The sequence below is a fragment of the Salvelinus fontinalis genome, chromosome 2 (assembly GCF_029448725.1).
Source record: "Salvelinus fontinalis isolate EN_2023a chromosome 2, ASM2944872v1, whole genome shotgun sequence".
NCBI lineage: Eukaryota > Metazoa > Chordata > Actinopteri > Salmoniformes > Salmonidae > Salvelinus > Salvelinus fontinalis.
The window spans coordinates 19,211,521-19,233,429 of NC_074666.1; the positions used below are offsets into that span (position 1 = coordinate 19,211,521).

The following is a 21,909-nucleotide window of genomic DNA, read 5'->3' on the forward strand; positions in this document are numbered from 1 at the left end:
CAATTATCACTAATATTCTCACTTCAGCGTTAACAGACCATGAAAATATTCTAATTTCTTCTGAGAAACAAAAGACATGACATCAAGTCAATGTGTTTATTTATTAGAATTCCATTACTTGAAATTTGAAAAAATGTGGTACTGTGTCTAAACACACAAAAGCAGAGATTCACAATTATGTCAACAAATGGAAAGAAAACAAAGATAAATGGATTCCTGGTTTATGACTTGGTAAAGGAAAGGGGGACAGTTGAGTTCCACACAATAGCCTCTGACATGAATGCTTCAAATATTTTCTGACCGTAGGAGTGTTGAAACTAAGAGGAGAATATGTATACTATGTACAGAGTGGGAATGACAGGGAGTGTTGATTGGCTCCCAATGGGACCAATGACAGCCAGGAAGGGGTGTCGGTCCAAAGCAGCATGAGCAACAACATTCTAGAATGGCGCCAAAATACTCATTTTAGAACAGACTAAATTAAATCCCTGAACAGAAATTCAGAGTCACTCAAAATACTCTCAAATAGCACCATGTCCACATCCCTCTTCGCGTGACCACAGATCTTAACTAGATAGATGAAAGCAACACTGTAGAAATGCCACCTATTCTAACCTACTGGAAGATTCCACCATATTATTTTCACCTACCAGCTGGCATATACAGAAGCGTGGCAACAGAGCAAAGGAGAGGAAAATATTTGATTGTTTTGGGACATGTAGAACTGCATTCAGCGGACGATACTCCTGACAGGTCCTTCGCTAAAATCTTCCTGAAACTCTCCTGCAGACTCCCCTATTGGTCAGTGGTTACAGTAACAGCAGATGGTAGCAGTGGTCAAACGGTTGATTCCTTCTCAAGGTTGGACTCTTAAAATCTCACTTCAGTCAAATTAGGAATTCAAATATAAAATGGCTGAAATGAGATGGTTCTTACTCCAACCCTGTTTCTTCTGGCTTTAACCGGTCTCTTTCCACCCACCCAGCCTGACCAAAACCAACAACGATTTACATCCGTGATATGAAAACATACAATTGAAGTCGTACATAATGTCCAACATCACTAAAACATCCTATGATCACACCTAGTTTAACTGACACCATGGCCCACCACTGACAACAGCACAACCAAAATACAACATTTGATACTCAAACCAATACAAAAGACACAGACAGACGGAGCACTCTTTTTTTACCAAGGGAACACTGGGCTTCAAACGCTTGAGGCATCCATTCTTACCAAGCCTTCTGTTCGAGGCATCCATTCTTACCAAGCCTTCTGTTCGAGGCATCCATTCTTACCAAGCCTTCTGTTCGAGGCATCCATTCTTACCAAGCCTTCTGTTCTACTCCAGATACTCATTCAGACATGTTACAAATGAAAGACCAAGGGGAATATATACACGTACATAAGCATACATGAGCTACAAGTTTCCCAAAGACTACTCCCCCAAACTCCTACTGAGATATAACACATAGTGACTCTTCAGTTACCAGTCAGATGACAAAACTTAGCCACTGCGTTTCTGTACAACGTCAGTTAAAGGGGAGGTATCCATTTTATGTGCCTGCCTTCCCCCCCTAAGACTGAAACACTTTCTTTAAAACAAGATAAACGGTAGTGGTAGCTAACTATCTAAACCAAAGGACTAGAATATATAAATGGCCATGACATTGCAGAATGTCTCTCGCCCCCTCTCAGTATTCATTCAGTTTATTTAGTTACTTCAGTCATGACGGACATGGCTGCCACAGGTTTGACTATTCCTGCCTAAACACTTAATGTGTGTGTTTCTGTGTGTGTGTGAGACAGAGGTGCAGGAATGGAGAGGCTGCATGACGATGGTTTTGGATAAGGGCTGTGGTAGGGTTTGCATGTGGTTGGGAATGGAGGTGTGATTGGTTCTGAGCTCTTCTCTTGGTTGGTGGGTCTTGTTCCTGCTTTATGCCTCCAGCTCGAAGCCCAGGCCAACCTTGTGACCGCCGGTGTTGAAGTTCTTCCCATCGATCAGGGCTGACAGAGTCACCTTCACACCTACACGCACAGAGGAGAATAATATTACTGAAGGTGTTAAACACTACAGCTAGACCTAACATGACGGTTGTGCTTAGATCATAACCTTCTATGTTGTGATTGTTCCTCACCTGGCCTGAGGCTTTGGGTGTAACCGACTCCAATCAGGCTGGCGTTATTCACTTTGGCCTGCAGGGGGAGACACAGTTAGAGACAGCCAGAGAACGTGTGTTAGTGTGTAAAGCTGGCTGAAGTCCAGCCAGGGTAAAGCATGTAAATGGAACGTGTGTGTAAACGTAAGTGTGTGTTACTCACAGACAGGGAAGCATCTTTGTCCAGAGTGTATTTGGCTGCGATGCCGAAGCGTGTGTTGTTGCTGCCGGCCGTCCAGGCCAGAGTGACCGCCGTCTCCAGCTGGTCATCCACCTTCTGGTAGATAGAACCCCCAAATTCCGTCCCATCGTTACTGAGAGAGGAGAGAGAGAGCAGTTAACAGTTAGACATGCCCAAATCAACCCCTAGTTCATACTCCTAGACACCTTATGGTGGGTGGAACCCTCTTAATTCTGTTCCGTCGTTACTGAAAGAGGAGAGAGAGAGCAGTTAACAGTTAGACATGCCCAAATCAACCCCTAGTTCATACTCCTAGACACCTTATGGTGGGTGGAACCCTCTTAATTCTGTTCCGTCGTTACTGAAAGAGGGGAGGTAACACAGAAACGCCTTCCTACTCTAACCTCCATACCATTACTACTGAGAGACACGGGGCAACAGCAGCCACGGTTCCCAAACTTTACCATCTAACACATTCCACATTTCTGATGACTCATTCAAAAACAAAACCAGTGTTTCTAGGCAAGATCCACAGCACTGAGATACTCACACGTTGGTGTGGAGCTGGAAGTCTCCAGCCTTGTATCCCAGGGCAAAGTTGTTCTGGGCCAGTTTGGACTTGGCCGTGTCAAAGGCCATCTGGTACCCGGCCAGCCAGCCCTCATAGCCCACCACTGCGGCTGCGTGGATGATGGGACCCTCGAAGTCGACGTCACATCCCACATTAAGGAAGTCACGCTTGTAGCCAGTTTTCAGCTTGCCACTCTTCTTGCTGAGGACAGATGGAGAAGAGACAGGAAAATTAGACATCCAACAAATAACCTTTCATATCTGATCCTTCACACTCCAAAAAAAGAAAGGTGATAACATATTTCATTAATAAATCCTAAATCATTTCATATTTTTTTGTCAAAAGGAATAACGTGGTATGCCATTAACAGTTTGATGTCCCTCTCTCACCCAGTGTTTGGTACGAAGGATGTGTCCAGAGCCAGCTTGAGTCCCTGAGCCAGCTGGTCCTCCACAGTGACCTCTGTAGCCAGGGTGTTGTCTGTGTTCCACTTCTGGTTGAAGCTCAGACCCAGCTCCTTCATCTTGTACTTGGTCTCCAGGTTACCAGCTGCCTTCCCCGTGTCTGTGTTACTGGAACCTGATGTGTTGAACTCCTGAGGTGGAGAGAAGAGAGGGTGGGAGAGAGTGAGAAGAGGGAGAGAGTAAAAGAGAGTGGGAAAATGTATGAGGCAAGAGATGTTGGAGAGAGAGTTGTGGTCAAATAGTTTGAAGTAAATGAGATCTAGAAAAGCAGATTTTTGAAAAGGGAAGTTTCTTGCTGACAGCAGAAGAGAACACCCTGTATGATTAATGAACTATGTGAGGAGAAACACAGAAAACAGATTACAGGTAATAGAGCATGAAAAGGTTCACCAGGAAAAGAAGGAAGAAAGTGACAGATGCAAGGCAAGGAGGGTGGATAGGAGGAAGTATGGACAGAAACACCATATATACAGAAGTATGTGGACACCCTTTCAAATTAGTGGATTCTGCTATTTCAGACACACCAGTTGCATCCCTCACGTCGAGCACACAGACATGCAATCTTCATAGACAAAAATTGGCAATAGAATGGCCTTACTGAAGAGCTCAGTTACTTTCAACATGGCATCATCATAGGATGCCACCTTTCCAACAAGTCAGTTAGTCAGATTACTGCTCTAATAGAGCTGCCCCGGTCAAAGAAGTGCTGTTATTGTGAAGTGTAAACATCTATGAGCAACAACCGCGAAGTGGTAGGCCACACAAGCTCACAGAACAGGACCGCAGTGTGCTGAAGAGCGTAGAACGCAAAGATAGTGTGTCCTCGGTTGCAACACTCACTACAGAGTTCCAAACTGCCTCTGGAAGCAACGTCAGCACAAGAACTGTTAGTCGAGAGCTTCATGAAATGGGTTTCCAGGGCCGAGCAGCCGCACACAAGCCTGTGCCCAATGCCAAGTGTAGGCTGGAGTTGAAAACATATTTTTTTTTTAAATTCACCTTTATTTAACCACGTAAGCTAGTTGAGAACAAGTTCTCATTTACAACTGCGACCTGGCCAAGATAAAGCAAAGCAGTGCGACAGAAACAACAACACAGAGTTACACATGGAATAAACAAGAGTACAGTCAATAACACAATAGAAAAAAACTAAGTCTATATACAGTGTGTGCAAATGGCATGAGGTAGGCAATAAATAGGCCATAGTAGCAAAGTAATTACAATTTAGCAGATTAACACTGGAGTGATAGATGAGCAGATGATGATGAGCAGATGGTGGTGTGTAAGTAGTGATACTGGTGTGCAAAAGAGCAGCAAAGTAAATAAAACAATATGGGGATGAGGTAGGTAGATTGGGTGGGCTATTTACAGATGGACTATGTACAGCTGCAGCAATCGGTTAGCTGCTCAGATAGCTTATGTTTAAAGTTAGTGAGGAAAATAAGTCTCCAGCTTCAGCGATTTTTGCAATTAGTTCCAGTCACTGGCAGCAGAGAACTGGAAGGAAAGGAGGCCAAAGGAGGTGTTGGCTTTGGGGATGACCAGCGAGACATACCTGCTGGAGCGCGTGCTACGGGTGGGTGTTATTATCGTTACCAGTGAGCTGAGATAAGGTGGATCTTTACCTAGCATAGACTTATAGATGACCTGGAGCCAGTGGGTCTGGCAACGGCATAAGTAGCGAGGACCAGCCGACTAGAGCATACAGGTCGCAGTGGTGGGTGGTGTAAGGCGCTTCGGTAATAAAACGGATGGCACTGTGATAGACTACATCGAATTTGCTGAGTAGAGTATTGGAAGCTATTTTGTAGAGGATATCGCCGAAGTTGAGGATCGGTAGGATAGTCAGTTTTACTATGGTAAGTTTGGCGGCGTAAGTGAAGGAGGCTTTGTGGCGAAATAGAAAGCCGATTCTAGATTTGATTTTGGAATGGAGATGTTTGATATGAGTCTGGAAGGAGAGTTTACAGTCTTGCCAGACACCTAGGTATTTGTAGTTGTCCACGTATTCTAGGTCAGAACCGTCCAGGGTGGTGATGCTAGTCAGACGGGAGGGTGCGGGCAGCGAACGGTTGAAAAGCATACATTTGGTTTTGCTAGCGTTTAAGAGCAGTTGGAGGCCACAGAAGGAGTGTTGTATGGCATTGAAGCTCATTTGGAGGTTAGTTAACACAGTGTCCAAACGAGGGCCATAAGTATACAGAATGGTGTCATCTGCGTACAGGTGGATCAGGGAATCACCCGCAGCAAGAGCGACATCATTGATGTATACAGAGAAAAGAGTCGGCCCGAGAATTGAACCCTGTGGTACCCCCATAGAGACTGCCAGAGTTCCGGACAACAGGCCCTCCAATTTGACACACTGAACTCTATCAGAGAAGTAGTTGGTGAACCAGGCGAGGCAATCATTTGAGAAACCAAGGCTGTTGAGTCTGCCGATAAGAATGCGGTGATTGACAGAGTCGAAAGCTTCGGCCAGGTTGATGAAGACGGCTGCACAGTATTGTCTTTTATCGATGGCAGTTATGATATCGTTTAGTACCTTGAGCGTGGCTGAGGTGCACCCGTGACCAGCTCGGAAACCGGATTGCACAGCGGAGAAGGTACGGTGGGATTCGAAATGGTCAGTGATCTATTTATTAACTTGGCTTTCAAAGACTTTTGGAAAGCAGGGCAGGATGGATATAGGTCTATAACAGTTTGGGTCTAGAGTGTCACCCCATTTGAAGAGGGGGATGACCGCGGCAGCTTTCCAATCTTTAGGAATCTCAGACGACACGAAAGAGAGGTTGAACAGACTGGTAATAGGGGTTGCAACAATGGTGGCGGAATTTCTTTGAAAGAGAGAGTCCAGATTGTCTAGCCCAGCTGATTTGTACGGGTCCAGGTTTTGCAGCTCTTTCAGAACATCTGTGATCTGGATTTGGGTGAAGGAGAAGCTGGGGAAGCTCGGGCAAGTAGCTGCGGGGGGTGCGGAGCTGTTGGCCAGGATTGGGGTAGTCAGGAGGAAAGCATGGCCAGCCGTAGAGAAATGCTTATTGAAGTTTTCGATTATCGTGGATTTATCGGTGGTGACCATGTTGCCTAGCCTCAGTGCAGTGGGCAGCTGGGAGGAGGTGCTCTTATTCTCCATGGACTTTACAGTGACCCAAAACTTTTTGGAGTTAGAGCTACAGGATGCAAATTTCTGTTTGAAAAAGCTAGCGTTTGCTTTCCTGACTGACTGTGTGTATTGGTTCCTGACTTCCCTGAACAGTTGCATATTGCAGAGACTGTTCGATGCTATTGCAGTCCACCACAGGATGTTTTTGTGCTGGTCAAGGGCAGTCAGGTCTGGAGTGAACCAAAAGCTCGCCACCATTGAACTCTGGAACAGTGGAAACGCATTCTCTGGAGTGATGACTCATGCTTCACCATCTGGCAGTCCGACGGACGAATCTGTGTTTGGCGGATGCCAGGAGAATGCTGGTTGACCAATCTGCCCCAATGCATAGTCCCAACTGTAAAGTTTGGTGGAGGGCAAATAATGGTCTGGGGCTGTTTTTTCATGGTTCGGGCTAGGCCCCTTAGTCCCAGTGAAGGGAAACCTTAAAGCTACAGCATACAATGACATTATAGAAGATTCTGTGCCTCCAACTTTTTGGCAACAGTTTGGGGAAGGCCCTTTCCTGTTTCAGCATGACAATGCCCCCGTGCACAAAACGAGGTCCATAAAGAAATAATTTGTCGAGATCAGTGTAGAAAAACTTGACTGGCCTGCAGAGCCCTGAACTCAACCCCATCGAACACCTTTGGGAGGAATTGGAACGCTGACATCAGTGCCCGACCTCACTAATGCTCGTGACTGAATGGAAGCAAGTCCCCGCAGCAATGTTCCAACATCTAGTAGAAAGCCTTCCCATTAGATTGGAGGCAGCAACGGGGGGACCAACTCCATATTAATGCCCATGATTTTGGAATGAAATGTTCGACGAGCAGGTGTCCACATACTTTTGTCCATGTAGTGTGGGTGCAGCAAAGCAGTGAGTGGCAGTCAGTGGTTGAAGCTGGACAAAGAAATGGATGACAAAATGAAATTAGTTGAAGAGACAAGAATTAAAAAATTATTTGGACAGCAACATTGTTGAAAACTTTCACTGACACCAGTCAATCCAGATGGTCAAAGAAATGGATGTGAAATACATGTAAAATTAGTTGGACAGAGACAAAAATGTTAAATAACTATAATAGTCACTGGACAGTGATGTAGATGCAAACAGACTAACAGTACCATCTGCTGGACACAAGGATGCAAAAACAAGACTTAACAGTGAAATCAGACAGTCTGTCGATGCATCTTCCAGCACATATCATGTTGTACATACATAGAGACATCAGCACACTGTGGGAGAGAGTCTTACCATCTAAAATAGAGCGCAGTCCAGGAGGCAGCGGGGAGGCAGGGGGACAGAGCAGGGGTTAGGATAAGCAGATATGGGGACAGAGCAGGGGTTAGGATAAGCAGATATGGAGACAAACAGGCCCCGCACACAGTCTTAAACACAAGCTGACTTCTCACACACACAGCCTGTCATATCTCTTTATCCTGAAGCATAAAGCCAAGCAGAGCCAGCAACATCACCTAGCAACCTGTGAACCTTAGAGCTCAGAATTACAGACAGTTAGAAGGGTCGTTATTACAGTACCATTGAGAGAAAGGTTATTTACAAAATTACAGTCACAGAATCACAATCTACTTTTTCCTCAAAATAAAAATATGTTCTACTAAGATAGAAATGTTAATGATTGATTAACATTAGCAGAGAGAGAAAGAGCAACCGAGGCAGCGCAGGTGGTACAGTGGAGGGGGAGAGAGGGGGAAATAGAAAAGGGGAGGACAGAAACAGAAGACTCACCACTCCGCTCTGAGACTTGGTCTTCAAGTCCAGCTTCACGATGCCGAAGCCTTGAGGGTTAAACAAGAGGTTGACGAGCTAAGTGTACATTTGAGCAGACTCGTAGAACAATGACAATTTGTTTATGATGCGTTGAGTTATCACATGGTTTGCATTTAGGGATGTGCATCTTTCCCTTTCAAGACATTTCGATTCATGGGCTCCAACACGATACAGGAACGATATGCTTTAGTTTGAATCGATTCGGTGCGATTTCAGTTCCATGCGATTCGATGCACTAACATTTGTTGCATAAACCCACATTTACCCCACATTGGTAACACTACTTTAAGGGTCCATAATAAACCAATTATATAAGGCATTTATAAATTGGGTATTCCCCATGTATTAAATCGCTACTCAAACAATAATAAACCATTTTTGCAGTCCCTAATCTAAAGTGAGTGCTATTTATACTTTAGAAATGTTTGAGTGACCAGTATAACTTCTCACAAAAAGATGGGCATGCCAATGGTAGACATTCTTGCTGTACCTGGTAAAATAACAATTATACAACACAGGATGTTTAAGGAAACGCAGCAAAAAAATAAACGTCCCTTTTTCAGGACCCAGTCTTTCAAAAATATTTGGATTTTTGCTAAATAACTTCACAGATCTTCATTGTAAAGGGTTTAGACTCTGTTTCCCATGTTTGTTCAATGAACCATAAACAATTCATGAATATGTACCTGTGGAACAGTCGCTAAGACACTAACAGCGTAGGTGTTAGGCCACAGTTATGAAAACTTAAAACACTAAAGAAGCGTTTCTACTGACTCTGTAAAACACAAAAAGAAAGATGCCCAGGGTCCCTGCTCATCTGCGTGAATGTGCCTTAGGCGTGCTGCAAGGAGGCATGAGGACTGCAGATGTGGCCAGGGCAATAAATTGCTATATCCGTACTATGAGACACCTAAGACAGCGCTATAGGGAGACAGGACAGAGAGCTGATCGTCCTCGCAGTGGCAGACCACGTGTAACAACACCTGCACGGGATCGGTAACCCCGAACAGCACACCTGTGGGACAGGTACAGGATGGCAACAACAACTGCCTATGGGCACAAACCCACCGTCGCTGGACCAGACAGGACTGGCAAAAAGTGATCTTCACTGACGAGTCACGGTTTTGTCTCACCAGGGGTGATGGTCGGATTCGCGTTTATCGCCGAAGGAATGAGCGTTACACTGAGGCCTGTACTCTGGAGTGGCATCGATTTGAAGGTGGAGGGGTCCGTCATGGTCTGGGGCAGTGTGTCACAGCATCATCGGACTGAGCTTGTTATTGCAGGCAAATCTCAACACTGTGCGTTACAGGGAAGACATCCTCCTCCCTCATGTGCTAACCTTCCTGCAGGCTCCTCCTGACATGACCCTCCAGCATGACAATGCCACCAGCCATACTGCTCGTTCTGTGCGTGATTTCCTGCAAGACAGGAATGTCAGTGTTCTGCCATGGCCAGCGAAGAGCCCGGATCTCAATCCCATTGAGCACGTCTGGGACCTGTTGGATCGGAGGGTGAGGGCTAGGGCCATTTCCCCCAGAAATGTCTGGGAACTTGCAGGTGCCTTGGTGGAAGAGTGGGGTAACATCTCACAGCAAGAACTGGAAAATATGGTGCAGTCCATGAGGAGGAGATGCACTACAGTACTTAATGCAACTGGTGGCCACACCAGATACTGACTGTTGCTTTTGATTTTGACCCCCCCTTTGTTCAGGGACACATTATTCCATTTCTGTTAGTTACATGTCTAAGGAACTTGTTCAGTTTATGTCTCAGTTGTTGAATCTTATGTTCATACAAATATTGACACGTTTAGTTTGCTGAAAATAAACGCAGTTGACAGTGAGAGGACGTTTCTTTTTTTGCTATATATATATATATATATAAAACTGAGTTTAAATGCATTTGGCTAAGGCGTATGTAAACTTCAACTGTGTATGTGTGTGTGTGTGTGTGTGTGTGTGTGTGTGTGTATATATACACAGTTGAAGTCGGAAGTTTACATACACCTTAGTCAAATACATCTAAACTCCGTTTCACAATTCCTGACATTCAAGTAAAAAATTCCCTGTCTTAGGTCAGTTAGGATCACCACATTATTTTAAGAATGTGAAATGTCAGAATAATAGTAGAGAGAACGATTTATTTCAGCTTTTATTTCTTTCATCACATTCTCAGTGGGTCAGAAGTTTACATACACTCAATTAGTATTTGGTAGCATTGCCTTTAAATTGTTTAACTTGGGTCAAACGTTTAGGGTAGCCTTCCACAAGCTGCCCACAATAAGTTAGGTGAATTTGGCCCATTCCTCCTGACAGAGCTGGTGTAACTGAGTCAGGTTTGTAGGCCTCCTTGCTCGCAATTTTGTATGCTTGGGGTCATTGTTCATTTGGAGGACCCATTTGCGACCAAGCTTTGACTTCCTGACTGATGTCTTGAGACGTTGCTTCAATATATCCACATCATTTTCCTGCCTCATGATGCCATCTATTTTGTGAAACGCACCAGTCCCTCCTGCAGCAAAGCACCCCGACAACATGATGCTGCCACCCCCGTGCTCCACGGTTGGGATAGTGTTCTTCGGCTTGCAAGCCTCCCCCTTTTTCCTCCAAGCATAACGATGGCCATTATGGCCAAACAGTTCTATTTTTGTTTCATCAGACCAGAGGACCTTTCTCCAAAAAGTACGATATCTGTCACTATGTGCAGTTGCAAACCGTAGTCTGGCTTTTTTATGGCGGTTTTGGAGCAGTGGCTTCTACCTTGCTGAGCGGCCTTTCAGGTTATGTCGATATAGGACTCGTTTTACTATGGATATAGACACTTTTGTACCTGTTTACTCCAGCAGCTTCACAAGGTCCTTTGCTGTTGTTCTGGGATTGATTTGCACTTTTCGCATTAGCCTATCAGAAGCTTCTAAAGCCATGACATAATTTCTGGAATTTTCCATTCTGTTTAAAGGCACAGTCAACTTACTGTATGTAAACTTCTGACCCACTGGAATTGTCATACAGTGAATTATAAGTGAAATAATATGTTTGTAAACAATTGTTTGAAAAATTACTTGTCATGCACAGTAGATGTCCTAACCGACTTGCCAAAACTAGTTTTTGAACAAGAAATGTGTGGAGTGATTGAAAAACTAGTTTTATTGACTCCAACCTAAGTATGTAAACTTCCGACTTCAACTCTGTGTGTGTATACACACCAGATACATACATACACACACGTGTGTAAATAACTAGCTTACTAACATTGACAAATGTGTGAGTAATGACAAATAAATTGACAGCAACTGGATTGTAAATACATTAGAAATGGTTCATTATGGACCCTTCAAATAAAGTGTTAACCCATTCTAAATTATAATCTGCTGCTGATGGAGCTCATAAAGACCCCTGAGCACGATCTGTCTGAGCTGACTTCTGTGGGTATGTGTAAATGATGCTTGTCTATGAAAGTCGGCCTATGAAGGTCGGTCTATGAAGGTCGGTCTATAAAATAGTGCCCTTTAGACATTTTTCCTAATATATTTATTTTAAAACCCGGAATGATCACATTTACTTAAGTATTTAGACCTTTTAGTCAGTATTTGTTGAAGCATCTTTGGCAGCGATTAGAGTCTCCTTGGTTATGACGCTACAAGTTTGGAACACCTGTATTTGGGGAGTTTCTCCCATACTTCTCTGCAGATCCTCAAGATCTGTCAGGTTGGAAGGGGAGCGTCGCTGCACAGCTATTTTCAGGTCTCTCCAGAGATGTTTGATCGGGTTCAAGACTGGGCTCTGGCTGGGCCACTCAATGACATTCAGAGACTTGTCCCGAAGCCAATCCTGCATTGTCCTGTTGGAAGGTAAACCTTTGCTCCAGGTTGAGGTGCTCCGGAGCAGGTTTCCATCAAGGATCTCTCTGTTAATTTGCTCCATTCAGCTTTCCCTCGATCCTGACTAGTCTCCCAGTCCCTGTCACTGAAAAACATCCCCACAGCATGATGCTGCCACCACCATGCTTCACTGTAGGGATGGTGCCAGGTTTCCTCCAGATGTGATGCTTGGCTTTCAGGCCAAATAGTTCAATATTGGTTTCATCAGTCAAGAGAATCTTGTTTCTCACGAGTCCGTTAGGTGCCTTTTGGCAAACTCCAAGCGGACTGTCATGTGCCTTTTACTGAGGAGTGGCTTCCATCTGGCCACTACCATAAAGGCCTGATTGGTGGAGTACTGCAGAGACGGTAGTCCTTCTGGAAGGTTCTCCCATCTCCACAGAGAAACTCTGGAGCTCTATCAGAGTGACCAATGGGTTCTTGGTCACCTCCCTGACCAAAGCCCTTCTCCACCGATTGCTCAGTTTGACCGGGCGGCCAGCTCTAGGAAAAGTCTTAGTGGTTCCAAACTTCTTCCATTTAAGAATGATGGAGACAACTGGGTTCTTGGGGAACTTAAATATTGCAAAAATGTTTTGGTACCCTTCCCCAGATCTGTGCCGAGACACAATCCTGTCTTGGTGCGCTACGGACAATTCCTTCAACCTCATTGCATGGTTTTTGCACTGTCAACTTTGGGTCCTTATATAGACAGGTGTGTGCCTTTCCAAATGATGTCCAATCAATTGAATTTACCACAGGTGAACTCCAAGTTGTAAAACATCAAGGATGATCAATGGAAACAGGATGCACCGGAGCTCAATTTTGAGTCTCATTGCAAAGGGTCTGAATACTTATTTAAATAAGGTCTCTTTATTTTTTATACATTTGCAAACATTTCTAAAAACCTGTTTTTGTTTTGTCATTATGGGGTATTACATTTTTTACATTTAACTAGGCAAGTCAGTTAAGAACAAATTCTTATTTACAATGATGGCCTAGGAACAGTATTGTGTGTAGATTGATTAAATTTGTTATTTTCTTTACCAATTTTAGTACAAGGCAGTAACATAACAAAATGTGGAAAAAGTCAAGGGGTCTGAATACTTTCCAAATGTACTGTAGGTCCATCTCATTATCTTATTCAAATGTTAGACAATGTTGGAATGATTTAACTGTTTTGCTAACTTTGTGTATTATAATTATCTCGTGTGCTTTTCTTGACGAGGAGCAGATACTATATAATGTTGTTGGGTCTAACCATATTTGCCAGTGACAATCTACCATTCAAATATTTGTTTTCAACAAAAAGTTCAGTAATTGACCATGTAATTCCAGTTGATATTGCAAGGGTTGTTTTGTTTGCGCCCTGCGCTGAATGTGCGTCGGTATATTGTATATAAAAGTGGATCCTCGTGATTATATTTTCCTCCCTTTTTAGACCACATAGGCCAGGGGTGTCAAAGTCAAATGGACGGAGGGCCAAATAAAAAATTTAGCTACAAGCCGAGGGCCGGACTGTTCGAATGTTCATTGAAAAATTTTTAAATGACGCATATAGTCTAGTGAACCTAATTGAACCTACTGAAAACCTAACAAATATATTCCAATATGATCAGATAAATAAAGCAATATTTTCTTATGGCTCTGTCAGTAATCTTTAATTTTCAACAGACACAAAAGACAAATTTCCTTTATATAAAAATCCCCATAACATGAACATTAAATGAAAGAAACCGGTATTCAAGGCACCATCAGTAGCCTATATTTTCTATTTTAGCAAAAGTGGGCTAAATTTACTTCAAAGAAAAAAACAATAATAGCAATTTTCTATCATCCACTCAACTGAAATATTTTTAAAATATAATTGGATTGAAATACAATAAAATAAAGTGCAAAAATCTATTAATCAAAAACAACACTTTGTTTAAGGAGAAGTAACATGCAGTGAAAACAAATATTAAACTTTAACTTTTAAACTTGAACTGAGTAAAAACTCTAAATATGTGATTGCACAGTAATGTTCACTTGTTTGAGGTTGAGGGTGATACTTGGTGGTGTCCCATCTTTTCCACAAGTTCATCAATGTTCGGGGTAAGGCTCTGAGCTGAGGAAATCCTCAGAATTGAGTGGAGGTGTTCAGCAGTAAGTCGACTTCTGTGTGATGTTTTGTTCAGGTTCATCAAAGAAAACAGTTGTTCACACAGGTATGTGCTGCCAAACATAGACAACGTTTGAGCAGCCTGGATGCGCAGCTGGGGCATTGTGTCGGGGAGGAAACGGGCGAACTCCGCAGCACCCACTGCCGCATATTTTGCCCTCAGTGCATCATTGCATTGGAGGTCAATCAACTCCATTTGGAGGTTTGGTGGTGAGCTTTCCACGTCAACAGCAAATGGGTTACCGAGCAGTTCCAACCTGCTTTTTTGTGCTTCAAAGTCAGCAAATCGGCGTCGAAAGTCAGCGGCAAGCATACCTATTTTATCAGCCAACTGTGCGCTCGGGAACGCACTGGTAGAGAGCTTCTCTTTCATGGTCTGGCAGCTGGGAAAGTGGCTCAAATTTTCTTTCCGCATCTGCGTCTCCCACAGAGTCAGTTTGGTTTTAAATGCCTTCACTGTACTGTACATATCAGAGATGACATGATCCCGACCCTGCAGCTGCAAGTTCATTGCATTCAGATGACTCGTAATGTCACACAGAAAAGCCATTTCACACAGAAACATTTCGTCTCGGAGTTGTGTTGTGTCTTTCCCTTTGCTGTCCAAGAACAGACAAATCTCCTCACGAAGCTCGAAACATCTTTGAAGCACCTTTCCCTGGCTTAGCCATCGCACCTCTGTGTGATAAGGCAAATCACCATGCTCCGTTTCTAACTCCGTCAGAAATGCCTTGAACTGGCGGTGATTCAAACCTTTGGCTCTGATAAAGTTAACTGTGCGCGTGATGATGCTCATTACATGCTCCATTTTCAAGGCTTTACCGCACAACGCTTCCTGGTGTATGATACAATGATAAGCTGTCAGCTCACCTGTCGCGTTTTCCTCTTGCATCTTTTCCCGTATCTTCGCCACCAGTCCGCTCCTGTGTCCACACATCGCAGGTGCTCCGTCGGTTGTCAAACCCACGAGTTTTTCCCAAGGCAGCTCCATCTCATTTACACATCTTGACACCTCTTCATACAAATCATGCCCCGTAGTTGTGCCATGCATAGGACGTAAAGCCAAAAACTCCTCTGTCACGCTTAGGCTGGAGTCCACTCCGCGGATGAAAATTGACAACTGGGCAATGTCAGAAATGTCGGTGCTCTCATCCACAGCCAAGGAATATGCAATGAAATCTTTTCCCTTTTTCACAAGCTGCTCTTTTAGATTGATGGACAACTGGTCTACTCTCTCGGCAATGGTGTTTCTGCTCAGACTCACATTTAAAAAGAGTTGCCTTTTTTCTGGGCAAACTTCGTCACAAACTTTAATCATGCAGTTTTTGATGAAATCCCCCTCCGTAAATGGCCGGGCTGATTTAGCGATCTCTTCTGCCAAAATAAAACTGGCCTTGACAGCAGCCTGGCCTTGTGATTTGGCTTTTTTGAACAGAGCCTGTCGAGATTTGAGGCCTCGTTTTAATTCCTCTGCCTTTTGTAGCCTTTGTTCCATGTCCATATTCTTGTTTTTGTCCGCGTGTTTCGTTTCATAATGTCGTCTCAGATTATACTCTTTCAGTACCGCCACACTTTCTCCACACAGAAGACACACAGGTTTTCCAGCTACCTCCGTGAACATATACTCCGACTCCCACCTTGTTTGAAACCCCCGGTTCTCAGTGTCCACCTTCCGTTTTGCCATTTTTGATGGGTATCTGAAAGTTAATTTTACTGTGATGCTGACGACTGCTGTGCCAATAAATATTGAAATGAAGCAGCCTACTGCTCGGTGCGTCACCGTTGCATTGTGGGAAATGTAGTATTGGTGCGTGTAAAAGATCTGCGGGCTGCCGGCTTGCTGCGGTCTGCGGGCCGGTTCTAATAATAAATCAAGATCATCCCAGGGGCCGTAAAAAACCTTCTCGCGGGCCGGATGTGGCCCGCGGGCCTTGACTCTGACATATGCGACATAGGCCTAAGAAAATACTTCAAATGGTAGGCTAACCGAGTCTCTCTCGCTCTCCGTGTGAGAGTAAAGTTAAGGCCTCAACATCTTGCTGAATTTATCTGAAATAATATCTGAATTTCTGTGGGTGTCCATTTTGAAAGTGCTGAATGAATAGGCCCTTGTTTGCTTGCACTTGCTTATACTTAGAGCTAAGTGTTAATGATATAAGAATAAACATTGTGAATTTACTGAACATAAATGTAATAATGTTTGTGTATGGTTCAAAGGTCTAAACTAATTTAGGCGTTCGTTATTATTGAAGGAGAATGCGGTTCTTACAGACTTACACATATCCACAAGGAGTCAGTAGTAACAACATTTGTTTAAGCAAGTCAGCCATATCAGCTATAGTTTTTAAAAAGGCAGTAAATAAGGCTTGATGAACTGTTGCGCTGCCAGACAAGGCTCCACTGATAACCAGGTGTAGCAGTGTTAAGGATTCACTTCATGGTGCTGAAAGAAAAGCTCTGCTGTTGGCACAGTTTTATGTACTGTAGTACCTAACAGTTTATGGCCACCGTTTGTCACTGTTATAGTGCAATGAATGTATTGTTTAGTGTTGTGGCTTTGTTGGCATGCATCTAAAATGTTTTGAGTTTGCCCCACCAAGATTTACATGCTAAAATCACCACTGCTCTGTATATCAAAAAGAATACCATATTACACTAATTGCAAAACTACCAAAATTATTGCTGTTGGTGAACCTGAATAATCAAATAAAATCTATTGTAGGCCCCGTTCAGCAGGTAGCCTATAGACAGATGAGAGTTGTCTCCGGCAGCTTACTTTTAGTCTGGTAAAATACATTTTTCAACAGCGCATAGATAATAATAACCTAGAAAATGACATAGGTTGTCAGTTAACTAATAAAACCTTATATTGCGCTAGATTTTAATGCGTAAGGTGCTGGCACCGTATGTAGTTTGACTAGGCTACTGATAGTCCCTGGGTTTGTTCAGCAGGTAAAAGGACTTGTAGAGCAATGACTGTCAACGCAGTTACATGCTTAGTTCGACACTGAAGGAGAAAACGCATCAGGTGTTACAAAAAATTTGGTATTTTCAGAAGGTAGAAAGTAAGCAAAAAGACTGAATTAGCGATTCATAACGTTTGAATATATTTTCTGACCAATGCATCCTACATATTGATTAGTTTGGGGTCCACGGACCAATGCAGTTGCATCTTAAACATCTTAAAACAGGGACCAAGGCATATCGGTGAATCCTTACATCCCTATTTGCTTTGCTTTCTAACAGTCCATAACCTCACCAGCCAAGTGCAACTTAACATTTTTATGTATCACATTGGCTGATTACCATGTGACTTTGGTGTTTCAAATTCTAGCACGACCAGACTATAAACAGTAACTTAATCTGTTATTTCATGCTTTAGCTACCTCCTCTGACTGTCAATCATTGTCATGTGTGGAATTTTGGCTTCTCCTTGGTAAGCTAACTGTTCAGGTGTGCAAATGGTTTTACTATTTAGAAACCTATCATAGCCCTTGCTGAAGATATTTTAGTTAGTAACTCACCATAGCCCTTGCTGAAGATGTCCTTGGCAGCCTTGCCCAGGTCTGAGTATGAAGGAGGAACAGCCATTGCACCTGGAGAGGAGGAGACAAGTCGGGATAGTCAACACATGCAAGCCATATGCAGTTGCGGCCAAATATATTGGCTCCCTTGCACTTAAAAAAAAAAAAAAATCACAATTTTTTCTAAAAATAAGTTGGAAAAAATAAATAAAAATGGCCTCCTTACCTTGCTATTCGATTTAACATTGCAGAACCATTTTTATTTTTGTAAAGTTAAGTTAACAATTAGATTTTCGAAAATAAAGACAAATGGCATGGACAAAGTTATTGGCAACCCATAGCTGGTACTTGGTTGCACAGCCATTGGCCAAGAGAACTGCCAACAAATGTTTCTTGTAGCCATCAATGAGCTTGCTGCACTTTTCTACTGGCAATTTGGCCCACTTTTTAGCAGCAAACTGCTCTAATTCTTCTATGTCTGAGGGGAGCCCTCGAACTGCTGTTTTCAGCTCTCGTCATAGGTTAAGGATGTGATTCAGATCTAGATCGTCGCTGGCCACTCCAGAACAATCCAGTGATACTTCTTGAACCATTTCAGGGTGCTTTTGCTGTATTTTTGGGTTGTTGACTTGCCAGAAGACCCAAAACCATCAACAGAGACACCGTTTTTGGACACTGGGTTGAACATTACACTCCAAAACACAAATATAAATCTGCTGATTTTGTGTTTTGCACACATTCAATGCCCCCAGTATCAGAGGCAGCAAAGCAACCCAACAGCATTACCAAACCTCCCCACGTTTGATTTTAGGGAGGGTGTTCTTTTCTTTGAATGCTTCATTTGGTTGTTGGTAAACATGAGACCCCACTGCTGAAGGAGACACAAGAAAGCCTAATTGAACTTCTCAAAAACTCACCTAAACAAGCCTAAATCCTGGGGAAATGTTCTGTGGACTAATGAAACAAAATCAGAGCTCTTTGGCAATACAGATCAGCACTGTGTTTACTGACAACCAAATGAAGCAGTCAATGAAAAGAACACCCTCCTACAATCAAAGACGGGGAGGTTTGATAATGCTGTGGCGTTTCCTTGCTGCCTCTGGTACGGGGGGCCTTGAACGTGCACAAGGCATCATGAAATCAGCAGATTATTAGGTGTTTTGTAGTCCAATGTAGGACCCAGTGTCCAAAAACTGGGTCTCCATTGAAAGTTGTGTGTCTTCTTCCAGCTGGACAGCAACCCCAAACACATATCAAAAAGCCCCCTGGAATGGATCAAGAAGAGACGTTGGAATGCTCTGGAGTGGCCAGGGAAGAGTCAAGATCTGAATCACATCCAAAAACCTATGGTGAAAAGAATTAGAGCAGTTTGTAGCTGAGAAGTAGTCCAAATTACCAGTAGAAAGGTGCAGCAAGCTCATTTTCGGGCTACAATAAGTGTTTGTCCACAGTTATTGGAAAAAGACTGTGCAACCAAGTACTAGCTCTGGGGTGGCAATAATTTTGCCATTGCCATGTCTTCATTTTCTACATATAAATCGTAAACTTATGTTTTGCAAAAAAAGGTTCTGCAATGTTGAAAACCCAATAACATTGTGTGGTGACCAAAGTTTTTTATTTTTAATTACAACTTATTTTAGAAGAAATAGGAAATGATTTAAGAAAAGTTCAAGGCTGCCAATATATTTTGCCGTAACTATGTCCCACTGCAATACTTGACTCAGTGTGTGATGTTCTAGAATGTTGCATACACCTGACATGATTCCCACAGGACTGATTTGGAAGTTGTCACTAGAAATCTCAGGACTCTTAATTTTGCAAAGCAGTCCAGAAGGACTGCAGTGTGCCAGTGACTATTCTGCAGCAGACATTTTTTTCCTAGTGAATCATCAGTGTAGAATAGATGCCCTGTCACATATCCTTGGCAACCAGAGTGCTGGGAGGCTGGGTACCTAGGTCATGTGACTGGTTTCCCAGTGAGTGAGCTCAGCTGGAGAACAGATTGTTTCTTCTTAGCAGGAAGCTAGCTAGGCCGACACCAGCATCACACTCAGGCCACACACACAGCACTGGATTAGCCTATAGCTTTGATTGACCTACATAACCGTAAGGAGATGCTTTACATGCCATTCTAGGCAAGTTTCCAAACCTATCATCTCAAGGATAAACTGAAGTCAGAGGTGGCATTTATTTTCTTGATGGGGACAACAGGAGCTTGCAGAACAGGCTGCAGTATTTACAAATCTAGGCCCTTGTGGGTTGACAGGACTGGGCACAGGCACATATTGTAACAATATTTGCAGTTATCACAATACCAAACTAAGAAAACAAATAGCTAGTTGATTTTTACATTGAATTTTATTTTCAGGTGGATTTTGAGTTACCTTGATCTGTCACAAAGCCTAAATATGTCATGTTAGTAATAATCGTTTTTTTTATTTTACCAGGTAAGTTGACAGAACACACAGGGTAGAGGGGGGATGAATGAGCCAATTGTAGATAACTAGCTAGATGCATCTAATAATGAATACATTTTTAAAAAGTGTAATGTTATGTCATCCTTCCAACCAGCTAACAGTAAGGCACTGGTTAATTCACTTCTCATTTCAGCACGCAACGACAGCTAACGTTAGCTACACAACTTAGACTCAACCAGAAAAATGTGTGTTCATCTTGAAGGTGAGGGTCATAGCTATCAGTTACCAAGGTGAGGGTCCTAACTGTAAGTTAACGCCACCAGCACAAATTAAAGTACCTAGATGGCTAGCTAGTTTATATATTTCCACAGCTACATTTTCATTGTTCTATTGTTTGCAAGACGAGTGGCGGGCGAACATGTTTTGTGCACGGTCTATTTCTGACAAAGAACTGCAGATGGGACCGTTTAAGAGAGTCAGTGATGGTGGTTAGCCAGGCTAGGCAAACTGGCTAACGTTAGCCAGCTGAAATGTTGGCTAGCGTAGATAACGTTACATCTGCATGATGCATTGGGGATGACTGGAATCAGTAAGAGTAAATATGCCAACAACGACAAAATGTATCGTATATAAAAGTTAAGAACTTAATTTGATAAATATTGCAGCTAGTTAACAGTAGCTAATAGTGGAAAAACCATGGTACACGCCCCCTATTTCTTTGGAAAAAAACAACTGTTAGTCATTTAAAACGTTAAAATAACATTCAATAAATAGTTTCATATTGTTAATTGCAACAAAACTCTACCTGGGATTATACAGCACTTTGCCAAACAACATTATGTAATATGTGCCAGCTAACAAGTTAGCATGTAAACCACATTAGCTAAAACAGATGGACATTGGAATAGGCCCTTGTAGCGAGCTACCTAACATTAGCTAGTTGCCCAGTTGGTGCAGTGGCTAACCTTGGACAACCGCGCTAACTAGTGTAGTGACATTTACTGTCAATGATTCCTCCAAGCGATGAATGGCATTATTTAAAAAAAAAAAACATTCATGTTTTATATTAGCTACATCAACAGTTGAATGTTCATAGCTACCGATTTTATGTTGTGAAGCAAGGAGAGATGGATATCTGCAAAGCGTCTGAACACTGTTCCCTTTTCACCCTGTCAAAACTAGCATCTGCCGGCCTGGAAAAGATAGGGCACAGTGAAGGAGACACAGGGAGCATGCGCAATTCACAGGGGCGACTGTATGAACGACTGCAGAAATATGCAATTTACCTACCAGTACATAATCCACATTTGTTCACTTAATTCCAGCATTTTCTAATACAGTAGTAGATTCAATTAATGTATTTATATTAGTCGAAGTGCATCTCAAATGTCAGCAATTTACAGCCTTTTTACTGCCTACAGTTTGTAACATATTCGGACGATTTTTTTTCTTTTTGTGCCAAATAATAACATGAGAAAGATAAGTCGTCATCACTGTAGCCCCCCTATGAGCAAAATACGTCGAAAATACGTATTTTCGGTTGAAAAAACGTTGAAAATAGTATTGTGCTCACTGGGAAAGGAAATAGGGAATGAAAGGCTAACAAATGGCCCAATGGCTGTGTTAG

At 42.9% G+C, this 21,909-nt stretch overlaps 1 protein-coding gene across 2 annotated transcripts; it reads right to left on the bottom strand.

The window, feature by feature from the left end:
* Positions 1 to 87: 87 nt before the first annotated feature.
* Positions 88 to 21,504, bottom strand: LOC129813602 (voltage-dependent anion-selective channel protein 2-like). 2 transcript variants are annotated; one of them, XM_055865941.1, is made up of 8 exons: positions 21,383 to 21,504; positions 17,866 to 17,937; positions 8,277 to 8,326; positions 3,307 to 3,512; positions 2,897 to 3,118; positions 2,329 to 2,479; positions 2,145 to 2,202; positions 88 to 2,034 (listed from the first exon to the last, which is right to left on the bottom strand). In XM_055865941.1, exons 2-8 carry the CDS (start codon positions 17,930 to 17,932, stop codon positions 1,943 to 1,945), a joined length of 846 nt encoding a protein of 281 aa, XP_055721916.1. In that variant the 5' UTR covers positions 17,933 to 17,937; positions 21,383 to 21,504; the 3' UTR covers positions 88 to 1,942. The 2 variants fall into 2 exon arrangements, with proteins under 2 accessions (XP_055721916.1, XP_055721924.1); XM_055865949.1 differs by lacking the exon at positions 21,383 to 21,504 and adding an exon at positions 21,248 to 21,337.
* Between the last annotated feature and the right edge of the window lie 405 nt (positions 21,505 to 21,909).